General features: G+C 36.5%; 2 protein-coding genes across 2 annotated transcripts; both read right to left on the bottom strand.

The window, feature by feature from the left end:
* Positions 1-44: 44 nt before the first annotated feature.
* Positions 45-12,198, bottom strand: LOC107827276 (uncharacterized). The gene is made up of 12 exons (XM_016654372.2): positions 11,740-12,198; positions 10,538-10,605; positions 9,520-9,603; positions 9,088-9,381; positions 8,317-8,456; positions 7,961-8,048; positions 7,061-7,240; positions 3,796-3,957; positions 3,430-3,623; positions 1,627-1,777; positions 1,145-1,310; positions 45-589 (listed from the first exon to the last, which is right to left on the bottom strand). Exons 1-12 carry the CDS (start codon positions 12,098-12,100, stop codon positions 519-521), a joined length of 1,959 nt encoding a protein of 652 aa, XP_016509858.1. The 5' UTR covers positions 12,101-12,198; the 3' UTR covers positions 45-518.
* Positions 12,199-13,170: 972 nt separating this feature from the next.
* LOC107827275 (uncharacterized) lies at positions 13,171-19,360 on the bottom strand. The gene is made up of 10 exons (XM_016654370.2): positions 18,913-19,360; positions 18,111-18,185; positions 17,537-17,590; positions 17,259-17,337; positions 17,048-17,175; positions 16,049-16,132; positions 15,778-15,861; positions 15,017-15,168; positions 14,529-14,679; positions 13,171-14,204 (listed from the first exon to the last, which is right to left on the bottom strand). Exons 1-10 carry the CDS (start codon positions 19,270-19,272, stop codon positions 13,905-13,907), a joined length of 1,467 nt encoding a protein of 488 aa, XP_016509856.1. The 5' UTR covers positions 19,273-19,360; the 3' UTR covers positions 13,171-13,904.
* Positions 19,361-24,192: the final 4,832 nt, after the last annotated feature.

Below are 24,192 nucleotides of genomic sequence, written 5' to 3'. Positions count from 1 at the left end.
GAAGGAAAATTTAAACTTTTCTTCGTATGTTCACAAATGGTCTCTTTCTGGAACATCATAATGTGATTACCATATAAATGTTTTCACATGTAAAATGATTTGACATTATTACAATATGTCGAACGAGTACCACACATTGAAACTGGTGAACCCAAGATCTGCCATACCGCGAATATATACAACAAAGTTTCTCATATTTCTTGTTTCTTTCTATTCCATCTGTAATGTAGTGACAAACTAACAAAAGTTTGGGAGAATCACATGCAAGTCCTTGAATTTACTTCCTCTCGGCCCTGGCATATGTGCTATCACTAGCAATGGTCAGGTCATAAATCAAGCAACCACTCAACGTGAGTGCCACGCGTAAAGAGTCGATAGTAGTGATCAAACTCAAACGGCAGCCTTGACAGCTCTTCCAGAATGAGCCTCCGAAGTAACAGCTTGATGATCTTGCATAGACGTTTAATTTCTTGAAGACATCGAGAAGATAACTGCATTTGCTCAATAGTACCATAAGTTCATGCTGGAACTGCCAACTTCTTCTCTCTGTCTTTGAAGTTCTCTTGCATCTTTGTTGGACCATCCTTGCCTGAAGGCCAACAGAGTAAAACTGTGTTAGTTGTCCAAGTCATATACAGAATATAGCGTGTTACCATGAAAGCACTAGCCCGATGATTTTCTCTAAACCCATAAAAATAGAAACTAAAACTGGGTAAATAAAAATGTGGAACCGAATATGTTTGTGTAACGAGACCCGATAATGGAATTAATCAACTTTTCATGAGCCATCTCCAGAGACATATCTTATGGCTATTTATGAAATGATCAGAGGAATATATACCATTAGGTTCTAAATGAGGTAAATTTAATATGTGTAAGGATGTGCCTCAACCAATATGATTTAGCAGTGTTAAGATTGAGGACATGGAACTAGACGTCCATTGGCTCAAATACCTGCAACGCAACTGTTTGCACACTCATGGCAAGAATTGTACATGAGTATTTGATGCATAACTTAAATGACTGTAAATAGCACACTCATGTTTTGCGATTAAACAACAAAAGGGAAAAGGAAAAAAGAGAAGAAAAATGCAGATATGTGATGAAAGATGAAAATAAAATTCATTTGTTCATGAAAACGAACCATCACTCTTTTCCATTTTTCTCCTGCTGCGCCACAAAAGCCGAATTGGAGTGCCTGCAAACCCTGCACTCGTCCTCAGTTGCTTTTCCATGTAACGACGGTATGTCTCTGAAAAGAGCTTTGCATCGTTAACAAAGAAGACAAATGTAGGTGGTCGAATAGCTGCCTGTAAAATAAAGGCAGGGCGTGAGTTCAGTACGTTTTAATGAATGTCAACTCAAGTCACTGAAGGGTAATCTTGTAAGACACTTGCATCCCATGCCATTTATGCCAATATAATCTGTTAAACCAACTTTCCATTATAATCGTGTCACAGAACGAGGGGTATCCAGCTAGGAAGTAAACCTCTTACAACAGTTAAAATATCACATTGGAAATAGTTTATGTCCTTCCTGCCTCCTAAGTAACGATACAAAGGGATTACTAGTTTTTCTTGTGTGGAAAATTGTAAATGTAAATGCATCTTTTAAAATGAAATTTACCTGAGTGCTATAATAAACACGTCCTCTCTTCCCACCTCTAGTTCTAGGAGGTGCTTTAAATGCAACAGCTTCCCGCACAACTTGATTCAATATCGCAGTAGTCAATCTTCTTGATCTCTCTTTTTCCACCGCAGCAGCAGCGACAATGATTCTAGAATATAACAATAATATATCAAGATTTTTTATTTTAAACAGAAATAGTATTACACAAAAAGTTTCCTTCTCAAAAAAAGTATTACACAAAAGGTCACCAGTGAGACCAAACAAATGCTTCAGTAGGGAAAAATGCTCTCCATTTACTTCCCTCCCTGTCCTATCCAAGCCCCCAAAAGTAAACAAGAAAAACAAATGTGTACTCGGGATCTGCTGGAGACGCTTCACTGAAATACCTACCCTTCGTGCTCAGCAAACCATGAGCGTACGAGCCAAATGATTTATGCGTTGTAACTAAAGCCAAATGCACCACATAGATATGACAGAAATGTCCTATTATTCTTCCTGTCTGGATTATAGGCAGGTTTCATTTTAACCAGTTTTCCTTATATGTTTCTAACCTGTCATAATCCAACAAAACAGACTATGCCGCCAAACATCTGATGACTCTCCACCTTAACTTTGCATAACAAGTCCCATCTCATCAAGCACAATATCAAGCAGTCCATTTGCACTAAGCATGACATCAATCCATTGCATGACGGCCTAACTCATTCAGGAGCAACCCTGATCAAGTTGCGCCTTTATTTGTGTGCCGAAACCTCCAGGTAAACTAGGGGAATCACCTTGGTAACCAACTGTCTCATCAAACCATCTCTTAGTCCGACGGATGTCACGGAACCGAATTTTGCACCAACATTGGATTCAGTGTATCTAGCAAGCCAAAATCTCTTCCAAAAAATTTAAAAATTTTCTCAAAAAATCATTCTAAATTGTAAAAATGAACCACATGGATAAAACAGAAATGTCCTATTTCTCTTCCTGTATGGAGTATAGACAGGTTCCAGCTTGACTGGTTTTACTTCATATGTTTCTATCCTGTCTTAATCCAGCAAAAGCGAATCAAATTGCCACACCATGATTAGTAAATGAAATTATACAGATCTTTTTCAGGATATACCTCAAACAAATTAATAAATGTTTTAAATCGTTATCAAAAATATGAAAAGCGTTCTGGTTTAAAGATACATTTCCTGAAAATCCCTACATCATAAAAGAACAATGTAATTAATCAGAAGGATCAGTATCAGTTCAATTTACACGTGCCTTCTCATCATCCTCTCCTATGATGTTACTGGAACACAGAGTTGAAGGAAGGAGTTCATTATGCCATTTAAACTGTAGATGGTAAGCAGGAGCAAATTCAGTTGGATATCATCAGATAGAAGCTTTATCATAGCTTCAGAGTTACAAGTCATTTTCTCATTGTTTTGGGTCTCTAATAGTCTACTTTTTATTGACAATACTCAAGTGGGATTACAAAAAAAGGGGGCCTAATTTCTTAAGCTTCTTATTACCTACAAGAGGTGCCACTATGTATCTTTCTTAATACACCTTCAGTTATCCCTTACTGTTTTCGAGCATTAAGCTCAGAAATACAAAGTTTGAGCTGTATAAACAGCCGTGAGAATGACATGATATGCTGTTCTTTTATCCCTTTGGTCTAGTAAGCAAATGCAACTACACATCTAATACTCAATATACATGCCAAGTCAATTGCAACTGATTTGTCTGAACTAAGGCAATAAATTTTGTAAAATGAGAGTCGAAAAGTATAAACTACGAAGATGGATGGAATAAGGAGCATACTTTTCAACACTGTGCCCAGCTATTGCTGTTGAATACACAATAGGTGCCCAACTCAAAGAACGAACCTTCCGTCTAACATCTTCCTCATAAAACACAGTAGTTTCTTGGTTCTTGTTAGGGATCGTGTCCCACTTGTTCACAACAATGAGGCAACCCTTCCCTTCTTTCTCTATCCTTTCTGCAATTTTGCAATCCTAAAAAATTGCAAGGAAACAAGTATAAGTTAACATATCAATATTTACGTAGCCATGTTATGAGCGCAGAGGGAACTACTCTTTTGCCTATTACTAAGGAATGACGTGCGCTTATTGCTGTGCAATACGCCATATTTTACAACAATAGTTTCTCCAAGTCAGCTTAATGTACCTGTTCAGTGATGCAAGCCATAGCCTCAATAACAAGAGCCACAACATCTGACCTACGAATCGCGCGTAATGCTTGATTTACAGATAAAGCCTCTGGTATGCTACCTGATGAAGCCACTGCAGCCTTTCTTCTTATTCCAGCAGTATCAATAAGCCGAAACTTCTGCAGAAAAGGATCATTAAAATGTAAGTTTTCCTCAGCCAACTTCAGGTGATAAACCAGGAAACTCCAATATTAACCCAAGCCATTTTATAAATCTTACATCCAGGATGGGAAGGAAAGTTGACGATGTTACGCATCCAAATTGCTTTTATGAACAATGTTCACTTTTATTTCATTCTTTTTTTGGTTAGATAAGGTAGGTAAATTTCTTTCATTTATATTTCTAGTGTTCTCTACCTGCATTAGGTAGGGGTAAGGTTTGCGTACAGACTATCCTCCCCAGACCCCACATGTTGGGATCAAACTGAGTTTGTTGTTGTTGTTGTTGTTGTTTGTATATTTCTAGTGTAAAGAGAATATACAGTCTTATCTAAATATTTAGCTATACTTTTGGTAGGCTTAACAATTGCTTGACCACATTATGCACTTAGTTAAAGTTGACCCAGTCGTTGTGTTATATCAATAAACACATCTACTCTGTCATACATTAACGGTTCAACTAGAGCAAGTAGAGGTCGAAGTGCAGTCGCCCAACAACAAATGAATACTGCAGAATGAGAAGTACATATGATCCACAAGTTGTTGTATATAGTTGCAACAAATTGTATCACTAACAAAAATGAGAAGGCCAGCATCTCAGAATGTGATCAGGTAGGACAACCTAGTCTTTCTCCCTTGCAAAAGATTCACACTCAGAAAATTCTTTCGTTGATTTACTATTTGAGAAATAGGATGCATTTCCCACTTCAACAAATGCAACTCATTGCGCAAAGAATCACTTATAAGCATGATGCAGGCATAATTCTTTGTTCTGTCAGATGACAATTATGTAAGAAAGAACTCATGCTCCCTTACACAGAAAAGTACCCTGATCAATAAAGAGTCATCCTGCTAAAAGCAAAATCCAAGAAGGAAAAGAACAAGTGCAACCCAGTTACTATTTGCCTGAGTAATACAAAGAGGCATATACAGTCCAATATGATCCAGCAATTTCTGTTCCCAAATGCAGCAATATAACTACACCTCAAGTATATTTAGTGGGGTCAGCTATATGAAACTTTTATACCCATTCTGCTCTACAACAAATCCAGTGTAATCCCACAAATGGGATCTGGGGAGGGTAGTGTGTACGCAGACCTTACCCCTACCTTGTGAAGGTAGAGAGGCTGTTTCTGATAGAACCTCGGCTTATATACCCATTCTGCTCTGTTTGAGCCAATTTCATTCCCAAATTTGTCTTTAAAGACCTCAAAAACCTCTGTCAAGTAGTTGGTAACCCGGATATCTATCTTTTAAAAGCCTCTACGAAAAGTAGGTAGATCTAAACGCAAGCACCCATGTAACTTTAGAAAGATTCCCCTTTCTTTTTAAAGAGGGAGATGAAACTATATGGAGAAATGAAGTGTGAACTGGTATGGAACTAGCATCACCATTCCACTTAAAAAGAATTGAAGAATGAAAAACACTACTATCTTTTTTCTGAGAAATCCATCTGAGGCCAACCTTTAGAACTAACAGCAGCCTTTGAAATTCGGGGATAATGGGCGCACCTCTTGTATGGGTCAAAATCAAACTAGAAAAATTCAACACAGAGACGATTGTCATGAGTGACCTGCAAATCAATATGGACAGTTTGGCGAGGTCGATCAGTGATCAACAACAAGCCACTGAGTGGTTCATCAGGGCCGAGGTCGAGCAGCATAGATAGAAGTAACGGCTAGTTTTGCTTTGGAATCTTCAGAGGTAATATTCTATTGATATTCTCTCTATTTGTACTTTTTAGGGTTCTTTGGGAATATCCCATATAAATAGTATGAGAGATAAGGATATTCGAGATGATAAGAACACTTTTGAAAAGCAACCTCTCTAGATAAATATAAAGAACAACTTTCCAGAGAGATTCGATCCTTTTAGATTATATATTGTCATTTCCATCCGATCCGAGAAAGTGCTCAATATTCTCTCACATTCCTGTCATTCATCATTGTCAGAAGGAAGAATCATTCACTCCATTCAAAATTGGGTGAATCTTCCTCTTTATTTACATTTATTGCCATTTATTGTTAGTTAATACTCGATACTCCATGCATACTATCACACTGGGTACATTTATTGTTATCCATTAATTCCGTTTTTTCTATTGCTCATACTTTTCGTACTGTTAACTTTAGATCTGAAGTTATTAGCTTTCGCTAGGATTAACCCTCCTTAATAACTGATTAATTAGTTTAACCAAAGATTGTCTTTTTTGGCCGAACACCTCTACCCTTCTCTACCTAAATACCAGACTTAATTCGCTTGGCGCAAGGCTCAAACCTGTGACCTAAATCACAAGTCTCTCAACCTTTGCCACTTGAACTAAGCCCTGTGGCGGAAAGAAAAACATTATATAAGCAGATAAATAAGTTAAAGCAACTCCAAGAACAGGCTCGAGCTTCTGAAAACACTTAGGGTACCCTCAGATAAATTACCTGCCCAATCCAATATCCTTAAGTTCTATACAATTCTAAAGGGTGAGAAACACACAAGTTATTCCATCATGAGACCATGTACAATTAACAAACTTGACGCATTTTGTGACAAGATTTGAGAAGGCTATTCCCAAAATACTGTATAACCAACTCTCACTAATTTGTCAGATATACTCTCTCTCTCTCTCTCTCAATGCTTTTGCTGAATGACTATTGATTAGAGATATAAATATTAATTAATTAACTGCAGACACTAGACATATATGAACATATGGACTGCTCTTGACTTATTTACTAACTAAAAATAAAAACCTCATAATCTACTAACTAGTAACCCTGAGGTCAAAGTTCAAAACCGAAACTGGAAGAAAATTTAGAGCCTTCAAACTTCAGGATCAATAGTCAGTACCAGCATAGAAAGGGTGGATGGATTTCAGTTAAAGCCCTTAAAATTATCACCATTCCTTAACCACACAAGGAGTAGAACAATATCTTGAGACTAGTAATTCTAACTTTCTGCACACCAGATAGATTCACATGAAGTTGAGCATTCCAAAAAGTTGTGGTTTATGTTTGACTTTCAAAATTATATCTTTTCAGGTTAATAAAGGAAAGGCCAGACACAGACTCACCTGGCCATCTGATCCAGTGAATTCTGTATCAATAGCATCACGAGTCGTTCCACTAACCGGACTAACAATTGTTCTGTCCTCTCCAACTAAAGCATTCAAAATACTACTTTTACCAACATTTGGACGACCAACAATGGCGATTGCAGGAACGTAATTCTCTTCTTCAAGATATTCTGGCTCCTACAAAATATTTCACAAAGTAAAATATTTCCCTTTTCTTTTTGATTGGTAAAACAATTGTATTAAATGAAAAGGGTTCAAGATGAAGAAGGAGGAATACAAAAATTAATGGGAAAAGGAAAATAAAACAACGGAAAAAGCTATAATAAAATCCAGAAATTTCCTATGCGTTAAGTTACTAAGAGGAAGTCCAAGGCATGTGTTCCCCATTATCTTCCTTGAAAATTTCATTTTCTTGTGAAAAAATTAACTCTCTACTGAAGCCTTCACCTGGAGGAGCTGAAGAGAAGAAGATTTCTTTGGCTGCCATGAGGTTTCCATCTTCTATAGCAGTAACTCATGCCCCCTTCTAACATTGCTCTTTCATCTCAACCCCCGGGATTGATCCCACACAAACTTTAGATTTCTTTTCATAACTTCCTTTTCATAGTTTGATATATAGATGAAGAAATTTAATTTGCTTCATATCTCCAATAGCTGTACAGATTTATCCTATGCATAGTTATTTTCAGATTCTGTACATGTAGCTTTGATTTGGCACCAACTTTTGTGTTGTTGCTTTTATGGTTTACTTAAATTAGCGAATATGTGACTTAACCTATTTCTGTGCATAATTTCTGGAAATAAGGCACAGAAATACTCCTCAGAGGCCTTAGCCACTAAGATAGTATACTAATCTAAGCAAAAGGACACCTAATCTCAGCGCAGACGAAGGGGTACCTCAACTTTCTTTATCCCTGAGCAAAGAAGATCTAGAAGCTCTCCAGTTCCAGTTCCCGATAAAGCAGATACTGGAAGGGGATCAAACCTAATAAATTAAACAAAGGAACATGTTTTATAAGATTAAAGAAAAGGAACATTTAAACAGCAGTCATGAAGTTACAATGTTTATTTATAAAGAATGAATCAAGTTCATTGATGCATATCATATTGAATTTCTGAAAAAGATTAGGGAAAAGAATTCTAGTTTTTGAAAATCTCAAGCACAGAACGCAACAGACTTTCCAATAAACAAAAGAAATAAACAGAACTTATGGTACAAAAATAATGATATATCGCCAGAATAATCAGCTCACCCCAAAGACCAAAACTCTGATGCTTGTGAGATTCCCTTGCGTGGAGATTCACACTTATTTACAGCAAGAATAATACATTTGTCCGAGTAGTGCTTGCGTAGCCAATCTGCTATTTCCACATCAGCAGCATTTAGACCTGCCTGTTTAAAATTTGTTATTCTGTCTTACCATATTAATCTATACACTTTAACCACTAATAAGAATAAGGTAATGTCTAGCAATCAGAATTTGACAATAAAGAAAGTTACGACATCCATATATTAAGCATGTCGGTTCTGCTAACTGCATGACACATGAGAAGCTTAAGACCGTGTGGGGGAAGGCTGTGGCGGAGCCACATGTATTTAAGGGGTGTCGATACTCCTTCTTCAGAAAATTACACTATGCAGCTAGGTAACATATTGACACCCCTTGGCTTCTTCATGAGTTTACTTCTTTATATTTTGATCCATCTTAATGAAAATTCTGGCTCCGCCACTGGGGGATGAGGTAGAGAGAGTGAGGGTGGGTTGAGAAAAAGGGGAACAAAACTCTAATCACGGTTCAAGGAAAATGCTTTCTTCTTGGAAATCATTTTTCCTTAATTTCAGGAAATATTTTCCCAGACAAACGAAAAGTAGGAAAACATTTTCCGAAAATGTATCCTTCATACCAAACACACCCTCTATCTTTTTGGAAATCTCATTACCTAAAAATGAAAGTTCATCACCCCTTATTAATTAATTTTTCAAAATAAAATTAGTCTCCAAGTAATTCGGCTAAAGGATATACCTGGCCATCAACAAGGAATATAATGACAGATGACTCTTCAACAGCCACAGTAGCTTGTTTCTCAATCATTGAAGGCATTCTAGCAACAGCGGCCTCCCTGGTAGCAAGTGGAATGCCCTCCATTCCAATTGTTGTTGAGATAGCAAGTTCTTCCATTAAATCAGCTTGTGATTTCGAAATGGTAAGCACACCTCCTGTATCCACCACCACAAATTCATAGTTTCCCCAAAATGCTCTACCATACAAGCGATCCCTTGTTACCCCGGGTTCATCTACCACAATGGCCTTCTTCCCCTGATGAAGATAAAACAAGTGTCATGAAGAGAAATCCAGAGCAAGAAGAAATCATATAAGAAAACTGGATCATTTATAAAGATTGTCAAGGTTCTATTTCCTGGCAATCAAAAATCAAGACAAGTTTAGAGAAAATACCCCAACAAGACGATTAAATAGTGCTGATTTACCAACGTTCGGTCTTCCAACAATCGCCACCTTAGGAAGAAGATGATCAGGAATCTGCAAATAAACTTTTACTGGTCAAGTCAACCGTATAAACTTAGATCTTCATATAGATCACAGTAAATTAGTAGAATACACATAGAGGACATAGAAGGTAGATCTTCACAAAGCACTCAGAATGTTAGTACAACAACAACAACAACAAACCCAGTGTAATCCCACAAGTGGGTCTGGGAGAGCAGGATAGTGTGTACGCAGCCTTACCCCTACCTTGTGAAGGTAGAGAGGTTGTTTCCAATAGACCCTCGGCTCAGGGAAGCATAGTCACATCACTTGTTGAAAAGAAAACAAAGCACTCAGAATGTTAGTTGCTGAACTGCCTTTGTACATATTTTAGCCGTTTGCTTGATGAAAATCTATGTTGCGCAAGTCTCCAAAAATGCTGCCGGGTGTGCGCAAATCCTCCGAAAGTAATGGTTTTTTGGAGGATCCGACATTGGTGCAGCGGCATTTTGGAGGATCCAAGCAACATGTTGGAAATTGTGTTCCAACCTATCCTTCTTTTTCTGGCTAGACGAGTCAATTCGGCAGCTCAACACAGGAGTCTCTTAGATTCAAAACACATAGCTACTCATGATTCCAAGATACTAGTTGAATAATCACAAAATAGAAAGAGTTGAGTCAAGTAAAAGAAAGGTGTAGTATCTTGTGCTTATCATAATGCGAAAAATGAGGACAAGCAATTACTTAAAATGAGTTATGGTTGCAGTCTCACTTCAGGCTCTTTCTTCAGTTTCATGATTAATAATCAATTTCCAGTTTACACATAGCAGGCTTATATAATAACAAACAAAGGGAAGAATCCTTCAGACAAGAATATCATATCATGATTTATGAACAAATCTCTACTACAGTTCAATTTTATTTTCTCAGTAAGACTCTAAAAGTATGGGAGTATAAGTTCCAACATAGTAGCAGATGAGATACTAACATTTTTTGAGGTATTATTACGTCTCTTCTCCTTGACTTGTGCTTCTTTTGGACTAGATCTCTCCTCTTCTGTAATCAACAAAGGAAGAACATCTTGAGAGTTAAAGGGCTAAAAAGATATAGGCTGCAACAACGGAACAGTTTAGCAAGATCTTATAAAATATATTGCATTTTGGTCTCATCTTCCCTGCAATTCAATGATTAACAGCAAAATCAATTTCCAAAGCTTTAGCAGTTAAAGAGCTGTAACAGGATTATCCACAGAACTCCATCCATTGCAGTATCATTGAACCTCTGTGCTAGAGTTACATGTCGGCAATTTTCTAGTATTTAGGAGGAAACCCTTCAGTTGAAATAACATATGCAGGATGGGAAGGGGGAAATGCAAAGGCCCTATGTTTGTGCAGATAGAGGAGGAAAGATAGCACCCAAGGGTATGGCCTAGTGGTCAATGAAGTGGGTCGAGAACTTGAGTTTTCAGGTTCAAATCCCTGCGGAGACAAAAACACCACGTGATTTCTTCCTATTTGTCCATTCCTTGGTAAATAGAGTTACCTAGTACCGGTTGCGGTGGAGGTAGCATGTATACTGTGGAATTAGTCGAGGTGCGTGAGAGCTGGCCCGGACACCACAATTAGAAAAAAACAAGGAAAAGGGAAGATAGTATTTTGGATTTCCCTGTTTAAAAAGGTTAAAACTTCAGCATCAAGGGGAAAAATAAATCTTATACTTGGAATATTTCAAACTTTCAATTAAGATTCCTTCGCTCTACTGCTATCCCCTTTTGCCGCTTTATGTTCAACTAGAAAGTGTCTAATTTTGAAGCTCAAAGGACAGTCCAAGACTCCGTTTGGTTAACCTTCTGTACAAAGACCAACAACAACAACAACAACAACCAACCCAGTGTAATGGGTCTGGGGAGTTAGTGTGTACAGAGAACAAGGATGGTAAAGAAAAATATGATAACAACAATCTCTCTCACATTTGTAACTTGTTTCAGATTAAACTCAATATACCAAACAATAACTGAAGAAAATCTCAGTTAGAGTATGAGTCATGTTTTCGAATTATTCTATTTTAAAGAGGCAGCATTGCAAGTTTTGGACTTTTACACACACACACACAGAGACACACATTTCAGGATAGAGTAACTCTCTCTATAAATATAACTCGTAAAGTGAAAGTATGGAAATAGAGATAAACCTATAGTCAATTGTCGAGACAAAGAATCTGAAAATTCTCGAACGACAAGTTCAGCTTCACGTTCGAGTGACTCAACATCAATGCTATTGCTATCATCATCTTCAATATACTCTTCTTCTAATTCAGAGTCTTCAATTTCCACCAACTCCGCTTCTTCATCTTCATTTTGTGTACTACTACTGGAGAACGGTACGGCCGGTGGAAGGCAAAAGCTCCGGCTAAGAGTGTAGCGGCGATGGCGGAGGTGGCAACGGCGGGAGAGAGAGACAGGTGGAAGAAATGGAATAGAGGAAGAAGTGGGTGCAATTGGGGAGAGGAGAGAGAGAGTTCGTGATAGAGATATTGCTGCACTTACCTCCATTGATGCTGAGAGAGTGAAGGAGCAAAGAGAGGTTATCCTTTGTCTTCCAGTCCAGAGAGGTTATTATAAACGGAAAGTCTGATGTTTAATATAAGTCGTATTTGGGGAATGCGTTTATAAGCGTTTGTAGATATTTATAAGGCACATTTGTAGGATGCGATTTATAAGGTGCTGCGTTTCTCATGTCATATTGTAAGTCCAATTTTAGAATATTATTTATAAGTCGCATTCATAATGCAACTTATAAGTCGCGTTGATCGTTTATGCATTTATAAGTTGCTTATTTTTTTACATTTCCTTTTCATCTTTGTTGAGCTAAGTATCTTCGGAAACAACATGGTTAGGGATTGTTATTGTTATTGTTTGTCGTTTATAGATTTTGAAATGCTGTGTGGAATCGATTTTTATGTGCTATTTGTTATATGCTGGAGTGCGATGTACTAATCGCATTTTTCCAGTGCATTTTGTAAGCACATTTCTGAAGTATATTTTTAAGTCATATTCTTGAAGTACGATTTACCAATCATATTTTTTTTAAGTGCAATTTATAGGTCGCAATCTAAAATATAATTTATAGTCGCATTTCTAAAATTTTGTAGATTACATTTTTAAAATGCTATTTAAATTCATCTCTCAAACGGACTGTTTTACATATTTCAGCCAAAAATCAAATTTTACATATCTGTTTTGCATATTTTTGGAATTCTGACTATAATTACCCCCAATGTTACGGCCAAAAATTCATATTTTGGGGAAAAAACTACTATAAAGACAAAAAGATAGTCCCAAATGTGGGTAAAGATACATATTTATCTCAAGAAGATTACAATACTGTGTCAGTTCAGGTAAAACGGTCTCAAGATATACAAGGTTTGACTGCAACAGTCAGACTAACAACAAATACAACAACATACTCAGAATATTCTCACAAGTAGATTCTGGGGATAATAGTATGTTCGCAATCCTTATACCTTGTGAAGGTAAATAGGCTATTTTCGAAAAACTCTCGGTTCAATACAACAAAATCACAGCTTTTAGTGAACTACGGCAAATGAAATAGTAAAAACATCCAGAAAAAATAAGCAAACGGTCAGACTATTAAAGAAAAAGGGGTACATACATCTCTTTTAATATCATTGTGTTTTTATCATTGGAAACTAAAAGAAAATTAAAGAAAAAGATATTCTATAAAACAGATAGCAACTGGTCTATCTACTGAGATATAAAGCTGCTTCACTTAACCAATGCCTCCCAACTAAATCTTGGGAAATATTGTATCATTAAAGATAAATGATAGTTCCTATACAACTAAAAATCAACCAACCACCCTCCTCCAATGCCCAGGTGCATATTTCACTAGCTCTCTTGACAATAATAACAACTATTGCGCCTCAATCGCAAGCAAGGGTCGACTTCTCCTGTCCATATAAGCTCTATCTCAGTCGAGCAGTCCGATGCACAAAGTATCAGCATTCACACAGGGTCCGGGGAATGACCGCACCCTTGGGTGTGATGTAGACAACTTACCTTAATGCAAGCATCAATGGCTACTTTCACGGCTCGAGCCCGTGACCATATCTCAGTCCAATATTATATATAACAAACTTAACCCTCCTAATAAATCTTTAACTCATTAGAGTTTACATGTATAGAGCCTAAAACACTTTATCACTGATATTCTTCAAGATATTGCAGCCAATGTAATGCATACCAAACCAGGTGAAATCTAGTTAGTGACAGCAATTCCAGAATTAGCAATTCCAGAATTAGCAATTCCATATAAAGATTTGCCTCATATTTTTTATCAGATTGTAGCAAAACTCTGCTCTGGTTTTACCATTATCTTGACTGGTTTCCCAAGCTTGGATTTATCTTCCATTCGAGCAATTTCAAGAGCCCTCTCACAAATTGGATATCCTTGATCATCCCATGACTCCAGTATTACGCCAGAACCAATACAAGTCCTTCCATTGTAAAAGGCTGCAAATTGTCCAGCTGCCAGACCCTGATCATCTTCAGATATCCGGACAACTGCAACTTCCTGCCCATGTTCATCAACTTCCATGGCCAAGCTGCAGTTGTAAAAACCGGGACCATGACGAACCTAGAAAACCAGTAAAAACTAAGAATTTTGCTTGTATATAAACACCATATTACTCTGAATTTCCAGTGCTACCAAGCTCACATTGCAAAAAATTGGAAAAAACAACAGTACCCACCTAAAATAAAAATAATCAAGCAAAAGAAAAATGAAATCCCAAGAAATTCAACTCTTATCTCCACTAGTCTGCTATGTCACGTATATTATAGCCTTTGTTCTTTACAGCCTAAGTTCATGTTGAACATTCTTAGATACGTATAAAGGTGTCAATGAACTCAAACAATAAACAAGAAGTTTAACGGAGGAAACAATAAAAGGAAGATTTACCTTGCATTGAAGCTGACTGATTTGTCTAGGAGGTAACCCACTGAGCCATTTTAAGGATCCAACACGAAATAACCGTCTTTTCTTGTCAACAGAGAAATAATTTCTCGATACATATACGACATTGTTTTTAATATCCTTCTCCACAACATACCTACAAAGTAAGCAAAATATTTAATAAGCACATTTGAAAACTCATGCAAAAGAACAACATATATTTGGATTGATGATTACTATAATTGCTCATAATTCCTAAACACAATGAAGATCAGGGCCATAAGATGACAATACGCAAGCATTTTGTTCTCTTTGGAGGGTGGATTATGGCAACTGTCATCCGCCATATAACTTGTTAATGATCAAGTAGCCATGTGCAGTAGGCGGTTAATAACACAATAAAAAACAAATGGATATAAGATAATCAAACTGCATAACTACTTGAGACCAGAGCTGGTCACATATATATTAAGAAAGAGCTAGTAGACACATACCAGGGTCCTCCAGGAAGACGTAAACCTTGGCGTTGGCCAATAGTATAGAACCAAAAGCCACGGTGGTTTCCGAGATAATCTCCACTCTCTGCTTCCAATATAACACCTTCTGATTCTCCAATGTGTCTAGCGACAAATTCACTGAATTTTATCTGAAACTCCAAATGGAACTGAGACTAAGATCTCTTGGGGTCAATTGAACTATATGCAACTACAAAAAATTAAGAACAAATCTTAAACTTTTTGGAGAAGTTTGCAATCTAACAGAATTAAGAAAGTGTGTAGCTAAAATAATGAATCTACGGCTAAGAGATTTGTCGTGTAGACCCTCTATGCAGAAGATGAAGTTTTCAAATCTAACTAGTCATGGTTATAGAATATACTTATATTACCCGTACTGGTGGATGGAAAAATGTGAACCTCCACATCCCATTATAATGTGTTGGCAGCTTGATATAAAATGGTTCAGATATAGCAAAAAGATTGTAAGGCCCACTTTGCATTGACAATTTTAGACAATTACCTGTTTGCCGCAATAAATCCGGCAAGCTCATCTATTGTTGTTTAGCAAATAATGCTCATGAGTCATGGTTAAGAGAGCTACTTAACTGGTTACAACTTACCAGCAGGAATAGCTAAACTAGTTAGTAACTAACCTATTTAAGTTACTTCACGAGAATGGCATACGACTGTACCGACATCACCTTATACCAAAAAACAAAAAGTTCATGTTAACTGTCGAATGTGCTGGTAAAACAGACCTTGCCAAGAAAGCATATTCCTTGTGAATCCTTCCTGTCTTGGTTTGGTAGATTAAATGATTTAGCAAGCATGCGAACTTCATCCTGTAGATACGTGATGAAAGATTAAGAGCACTTCAGCCTCAATGAAGAATTGAATTTTTCAAATGATCACATCCCAGTATGAAGGAGGGTAAAGACGGATTCTCTCTCAGCAACATAATATTTGATCATTTTATAGCAACGATATTGTAGAGAAGTGATAAGCATAATTAGAAAAGTCTCACCTCACCTTTGGGATACATCCAAGTGGGAAAATCAGCCGTTTAAGCTGAGCCTGTGAGAGATGCGAAAGGAAGTAGGTTTGGTCCTTGACCTGAAACAACACCACTGCGGACATAAGAAATCAGCTGCATTGACCCAAAAAAGAGAACGAAAAACTTGGGACGAGGACGTGTTTAGAATACTAGGAAAAATCAGACGAAACTACAGAAATATCATGCAGAACTTCCAAAATACATAAAAAGATGAACATAGAAATGGAATTTCAAAGAATTTCACTCATGTGTTGTTTAATGTTACTGTTCACTAGACTAAGGAAGACATGGGATTTCTGAAAAGAAATTAATTATGCCAAGAGTAGGCAGGAGATTTTAAAGAGCCCTTCAATGCAAGTTTTCAGAAAAATGGAGGACAATACTAGCACAACTTGGTACACTCACAAACTAGAGGTATCAAATAGGAATGTCGGGCTAAATTTAGGCCAGTCTAAAAGGGTTGAGTCAATAAATGGCTGATGAACCAACCCGTCCAGAATTTTCTCGAATCAATATGGATTTGGGCATTCGACCAATTCGGGTAGAACGGACTATCGCTAAACCAACCAAACTCAAACATTTTTTCATTTATTTGTTTTTTAACCAAATCGAAAAAAAAAACTTTTCCTTTCTTTATAGAAGAGAAACTCAGTGTGCAAATGTATTTTATCAAACAGTCCATCCTCGTCTGCTGAACACGTATGTCTCTTGCAAACAAAACTGCTTTTGATGGGAGCATAATGCTTAATTCCTGACCATATACATCTGCCTAAGTTTATTCAATTTCTCGTATGTTCATCCTTTTACCTAAAATCAAGAAAGATTCTTTCCCACCATGTCATCTTCAAAATCTCCCCTTCTCAAGTAAATACATCAAACTTTACAAAAGAAAACATGGAAACAGGCTCAAAGAAACATGTATAAGTATGGTAAAAACGTACTGCAAATACAAGTTCAAAACATTATATACACACCATATCCTTTGACAATTCTAAGATAGAAGGTTCATCCAGATGATCAGTAGATGCGTGGACAATCTTTGCATAATGTCCAGAAGCAACAAAGTCAAATTCCATTCCGCTAATGGCATCCATAAAAGCACCTGAAAATTTGTTTTGCCATTTTCAAGCCAACGAAATTAAAAGGCAGCAAAAAATAGTGCATTGATAATGTAAGATGACTGACCAAATTTTATTCTAGTATTACAAAGGACATCTGGATTTGGAGTCCTGCCACATTTGTACTCCTCAATGATATATGATACCTGAACATGTTAAACTTACATATCAAAAAACAAAATTACAACCGAGCTTTCATCAATAGCCTCTAGCTTATCTTTATATTACATCACATGAAGAAACCTTTGTAAACAGAACCCAATAAACACGTAACAAAGTTCCACTCAATGAGACAAAGCTGGTAAAATGAGTAATTAAGCAGCTCAAAAGTAAACAGAAACATACCACATTATTCCAATATTCATCAGTCAAATGGACAACTTCCAATGGTACATCAACCTGAAAAGTTTGAAAACAGATGCTGTGGAAACTTAATTTGGAAATAGCAAACTAACTAATGCAAGAGAATGAACACCTCCTCCCTCCCTCCATAACAGGAACCATCAACCTGAAAAGACCTTGTGGAAACATAACATCAACCTCAAAAGCACTCGCAGAAACATGGTTGGGAATATCAGATTACTAATGCACGGCCAGGTAAAAGAAACAATCACCCACAATATGGATTATGTGCAAAGGTAAAGTGCATCATGCCCGAAAACTCTTGATTTAATCTTATTTCAAACTATTTGGTATTCGGTATGGTTATCCTTTTTCCTTTTTTCTTTTTCTAAAGCCAGGCAGGAAGTTGTATAATCCTGTCCATTAACTTCAGATTTAGCATTTAACAGAAAATTAACCTAAATCAGACAGAGCTATCACTACAGAGATGACTGAAAGAAAGCAGCTGTGTCTACAATGTATCAAAATTCTGTTCCAAACCAATACATAAGAAAATGACCGAGGAAAAAAGACTGACCTGGTCACAAACAGCCTTTGCATATTTTAAGTCATCCTCCCATGGGCATTCAGACCAAAAGTTCTCAAAGTCTTCCTACAAAAGAGAAGGCAATACACTTTAGGAATTGTTTGATAAACCAAATTCACTGCTTGAAACTAAAAAGATTAAGGGGTCGTCAATGTTATCAAAGGCGAAAAGTGCAAAAAACTCAAAGGTTTGTTGCACCTTTAAGCGCAAAATGCAAATAAAGTGTGGGCTTAAATGAAGAAAGGCACATATGGTGGAAAAAATACAAATATGTATGTGTAGTCAAAAACTAATAATTATAAGCATGAATGATAAATATATGGATAAAGAAATTAAAAAAGAAAATTATGTGAAATATCAATTGTTTAGTCTCGCCTCTTCAGGATTACGTTCATTAGCAAGGAAAAATATGCCTTAGAGTCTTAATGACCACACTGAAGCACCCGCTAAGAGAGGCGAAGCCATCAATGTTTTGCACCTCGCTTCAAGGCGTAGTATATAGCTTATTTTAGACCATGGGTTTCACAAAGTTTCTTCATTTCTTAAACTTCGTACCCAATTACGTGGTAATGGTGGGAGGTGGCAGGTATACTACAGAATTAGTCGAGGTGCGCGCAAGCTGGTTATAAAAAAACTTCATGCCCAATCAAACTGGGGAGTACCACTTATTTGATTTATCAAAAGCAAAATAGAAAGAGGAAATAGTAGCAAAAGCAGCTCATATTCTTTAACTCTGTATACCAACTCAAAAGAAGACTAAATAATTATGGGCAAAAGTAGTGAAGTTACATACTTGAAACCAAATCTTGAGATAAAAAGCAGTACAGGAATGTCCAGCAGCATGAAGCAGTCTAAGAGCGACGCTGCTATCAACGCCGCCACTAACCAAAACCGCAACTTTGAGAGGATTTTTATGTGACATGGAGCAAGATAAGTATGTGGGGTCGATTTTCTCATCCACATAAGTCCTAATTGGGGATGAAACTGAAATGGGTTTTATAGAAAACAGTCTTCTTGTAAAAGTTGTGAGCTTTTTTGGTTGATTAAAAGAGTGGATAAGGGGTTTTTGGAAATGGGAAAGGGAGAATAAGTGTTTGAGAGATTGTGAAGATTGAAGGGTAAGAGGTATTGTTGACATGGTTGCCCTTAGCATTTCTGTTCGTTTGGGGAATGAGGTTCGTGAAGTCCTGGCTATGGCGGAAGCATTTGCTTCAAAGTTTTTTTGTTTTTGTTTTTTTCCTTTTAACTAGCTTCAAAGCTTTTTTGATATGGCTACTGAGCTTTAAAAGTGTTGTACAATGTGCATTGATGATTGTAAAGCCACTTTGGAATTATTAATTCACTCTTTAACGAGGTGCTCAGATTAAGGCTGGGCATATATGGGTAAAACGGATAACCCGAAACATTACTTGTTTATTGGACTATCGGTATTGGGTTATCGGGTTAACGGTTCGGTAACAGTTTATAATTTGAAATTTTAACATTCCTTTGCCATATATGAAACCTTATTACCCTCAATGTTTAAGGTCCCCCTACGTTTTCCCTTTTCCCTTCACTCCCCCGTGTTTAACGCCTATTTTCTTCTTTACAGAACAAAAGCTACCCACGTTCTTCATTATTCTCCATTTAAATTCACCAAATATTGAAGTTATCATTCTACAAAATTCGTTCTCATCTTTTGTCAAGTTGAAGTTAAACCATGAAGAACATCAAATCTACCCAAAAAAATACCTAAAAAATCTACAGTATGTGATATCCCCTCTTTCGATTTGGGTGTTTTAACACCAAAATCACCACAAAAAAACAAGTAAAATCTACACATGCAATGGAACCTACTACCCACAGTTCATCTCCGAGACAAATCCGTGCTGAGATGAGAACAAAGCAAATGCACGATGTAGATGTTGGAGGAAGTGCTACAACTGGCGGCAAACAACTCAAAAGAAAGAGGAAAGATGTATGTGTAGATGACGACTTTGTTGAAGATGTCCCTAAAATTCCAACAGTTAAAAACCCCAAGTTGTCTCCTGCTTCCTCAAAACAACCAGTCCAAAAAACTCCCAAAACTGGTTCAGAAAAAAAATTGGTGAAGGTAAACATTTATTATTTTCGTTTCCAGTTTTTTAGTTTTGTTTTGGATGTAAAAATCTCTGTTTTAAGTATTTTGGTAAATTGTAGATTAGTTGTCTTAATTTTGTAGATTATTTGTAGTTGTGATTTTTTACAGTTTATAATTATAGTTATTTTGTAGTCGTTTTGTAGTTATATTGTCGTTAGCTTTTAAATTTTGAAACAGAGTTGTAGTTACTTTTTTCTTCCTACATTTTTGTAGATAATGTTTATATCTGTAGATGTCTTGTAGTGTTTTGTAGTTATATGTGTGGTAGGCTGTATTTTGTTGAAACAGATTTGTATGTATTTTTTCTTCCTGATTTGTTTTTAGCTATTTGTGTAGTGATTGTGTAGTTATATGTAGATAATATGTAGATTAATGCTTCATTTTATGCAGTTTAGTAATGTGAAATAATTTATCATTTTGTGCAGAATGGACATTATTTTGCCCCACATAATGTGGATTATGGGGTACTTAGATTCCACACTTTGTGTGATCCTAGCATTCCTAGCCAGATAAAAGAGTTATTGTCTCCAAATGCTTTAAAGCTTTTTAAAAACACTTGTTTTGGTTACTTACTATCTCTCCCCTCCATTTGCATGCAAAACCAAGCTATTTATCTTCTGATGAAGTATGAACTGTCTAAGTCTAATGAATCATTTTTTTCAGTCCATTTGAAGGGGAAAAAATTGAATTTTTCATTGAGAGAGTTTGGTTTAATTACCAGTTTAAATTGTGTGAATCAGTTTACAGATTATGGATATACTTCTACTTATGTTAGCAAGTTAATGAATAGCTATTTTCCTAACAAAAAAAGAGTAGAGAAGTGGTATTTGAAAAATATAGTAACAAATAGATCTTGGGTAAACGATGAGGATGCAGTCAAGTTGTGCATTCTTTAACTTTTGGAATTTTTTGTTCGCTCTTATGACAAAGACCATGTGTCTTTTATAGACCACTTTAGGTTCTATTTGGTAGAGTCTGGTCAGTTTGAGTCATACCCATGGGGTATTAAATCGTTCAATCAGGTTATGGAATCCGTTAGGCATCGTCTAAATCCCCGTGTACATTCTTATCTCATACGGGGATGCTCATTAGCCTTGCAAGTGTGGCTTTATGAGTGTTGCTCGACCGTCAACACGAAGCTTGCTACGAGGTGTTCTGACTCAATACCTCGCATATTAAGATGGTCAGCTACTAAGGGGCAGATTTGGTTAACTGCCTTTGAAGAGAAGATGATCAAGCCTGAGTGGATTAAGGTATTTTTTTCAGTTTTATATGTTGCTACATTTACCTTCATAATATCTACAATTAGCCTACATTTTCTACCTTAGTGGAACTAACTGTTTTTTTCCATCATTCAGTTCACAAGCGTGACTGAATATGGAGAAGAGGTTGAAGTGCTTACTCTTCCAAACAAGATTGAGTATGAAGATGAACAAGGTGCACAATCATTAGAGGTTCCAAATGCTTATTCTCCAACATTGAAACCCAAACATACAGATTGTCAAGAGGACAAGGAATCTGTGGCTAAGAAGCTCAGGAAGCTAGAAAAGGGAATTGAGTAGGTAATATTATAACTACAATATATTTACATATTTGCTACAATTTATCTACATTTCATAACAATTTATGTAGTATACATTGTAGTTAAATTGTAGTATAATTCTATAGTCATCCCTGTTGGGATTGCACACATTGTAGTTAAATTGTAGTATAACTGTAGCAATTTGTAGACAATTGTGAAAATAATATTGCCTCGTACATAATTAAACTGATTTGTAATTTATTTGAATAAAATTACCAACTAACTATATTTTTAACTTTTAGGTTGATGGAAAGTTAGAGGATTTTAGGAAGGCTGTATTTGAGGAACTACATGACCTTCGAGTGTTTATAGATGATTCTATGAAGAGTGTTTTGAATTTTATAAACAGGAGATATGATGCGGATGAGGCAAAGGTAAAAGTTGACATATATTTATATACCAAAACAAATTATGACATATGAAACAATATACTCAAACTAACATAAAATCTTTAGTTTGCTGGTAGTTCAACCAAAAATAATGACCAACAACAATGAGTGAACAACCAGCAATTTCAATTTAATATTGGTGAGCAAGTGCATGCAAGCACAAGCAACACATGTATCTGCAAATACCTACAAATATATATACTTAGTATAAAACTTTATAGAGCATAGTTTTATTATTCATATTTTATCTACAACTTCCTACATATATCTACAAATTTCAAGGCAGCATTATCTAGTATTATTTACCTTTTTTTCATTATAAATTGAAGCTGCAGTTTGTCCAGAACATGTTCCAGAACATGTTCCAGCACATGTTGACTTATATTCAGAATTTCAAGAAGCAGCTGAGGTAGAACAAGCAGGTATAATATCGTACTGTCATTCAGAATAAATAATTGTTGTTTATACAATTTTACATTCATGTTAAGTAAGTTATGTTTTATGTAACAGATATTGAAGATATCAATGCACAGTCCCCAATTCACGGAGTGACTGTAGCAGCTCAGACAGAACAAGTCATTGAGAAACAGCTAAATAAAGGTGAAAATGCACAGCATGTGGATGAAGTTACTTCTGAAGGATCAGGCATTGATAAGAAGGGTGTGACATTGGATGACTTTGAGTTGCCAGACAACTTAACACAATTGGTTAAGTATGGCGAGCCCATACCAGATGAAGCAACCCCTATTCATCTGGGGAGAACCAGGCAACCGGGGAAACATGCACGATCACCTTTCATACCTCTATATAGTTCTAGGAGGCATCAGCTCTATTGGACCTAAATTTTTCTACCTCAAACACCCCTTCACAACTCTTATAGGTGAAAATGTAGATTCTGATGTGTTAGATAAGTTCAACAAGTGGTTATACCACCGTAGTCACAAAGTATCTAAGAGGTATGAATGCTTAATTTGACACTTTCATTTCAGCATTTTAAAGTTTAAATATGTAATTGATTCTGTGATTTTTTTTATTGGACATTTATTTGTTGTTACAGGAGAAGGCTCCCCTTTCCATAAAGGATAACCAAATCAACCCTTGGTTAGACCTTGGAGTTGAAAAGGTGGATAAAAATCACTGGTTTTATTTCCTTGCTCACCCCGGACAAGTCCTCAATGACTCGGTAAGTATCAAAGAATAAATTCACAAGATATATTTTGTGTGAGGACCCGGCCCGTCTCCTTATGAGTTACCACCCCGTTTTCCCTATTTTCTATTTCTTCATGCTTCGTTATCCGTATCTTGTGTGATCGGAAGTGGTTTTGGAGGTCCGGTATAGAATTTGGCTTGAATTGGCGAAGTTAGTATTTTGGCGATTTCCGGTTGATAGGCGAGATTTTGATCCGGAGTCGGAATGGAATTTAGAAAGTTGTTGTAGCTTCTTTAAGTGATTTGGGATATGTGTGCAAAATTTCAGGTCATTCGGACGTGGTTTGATTGGATATTTTATCGAATGCGTGTTTTGGAAGTTTTAGAAGAACTTAGGCTTGAATTCGATGTAATTTGATGGTTTTGGTGTTAATTGAGGTATTTTGATGATTGGAACAAGTTTGGATGATGTTTTAGGATGTGTTGGTGCTTTTGGTTGAGGTCCCAGTGGCCTCGGGTGAGTTTCGGGTGGTTAAACGGACTATTACATCTTTGGAAAAGTTGCAGATTTTTGTTTAGCTTCAGCTGTGCACCAGAAAATTTCCGGTGCGATGAGTCAAGTTTGGAAGCTCATATCTTGAAATATATAAGGAATCAGAAAAAGTGTAAAACATTAAAGTTGTATACCTTACATTCTAGTTTCCAGAAAGTTAAACCATTCATAATTTGGATATTCTATCAGAAAGTTATGATGAATCGAATATGGCTGGTGGATCAGTTTTGACAGAATTTTCTGATGCATTTTAGAAGCTCATATCTCGGAATATATAAAGA

Source organism: Nicotiana tabacum, chromosome 18, assembly GCF_000715075.1.
Source record: "Nicotiana tabacum cultivar K326 chromosome 18, ASM71507v2, whole genome shotgun sequence".
NCBI lineage: Eukaryota > Viridiplantae > Streptophyta > Magnoliopsida > Solanales > Solanaceae > Nicotiana > Nicotiana tabacum.
The sequence above is the reverse complement of the archived record's forward strand: the minus strand, read 5'-3'. Positions and strand labels throughout refer to the sequence as shown.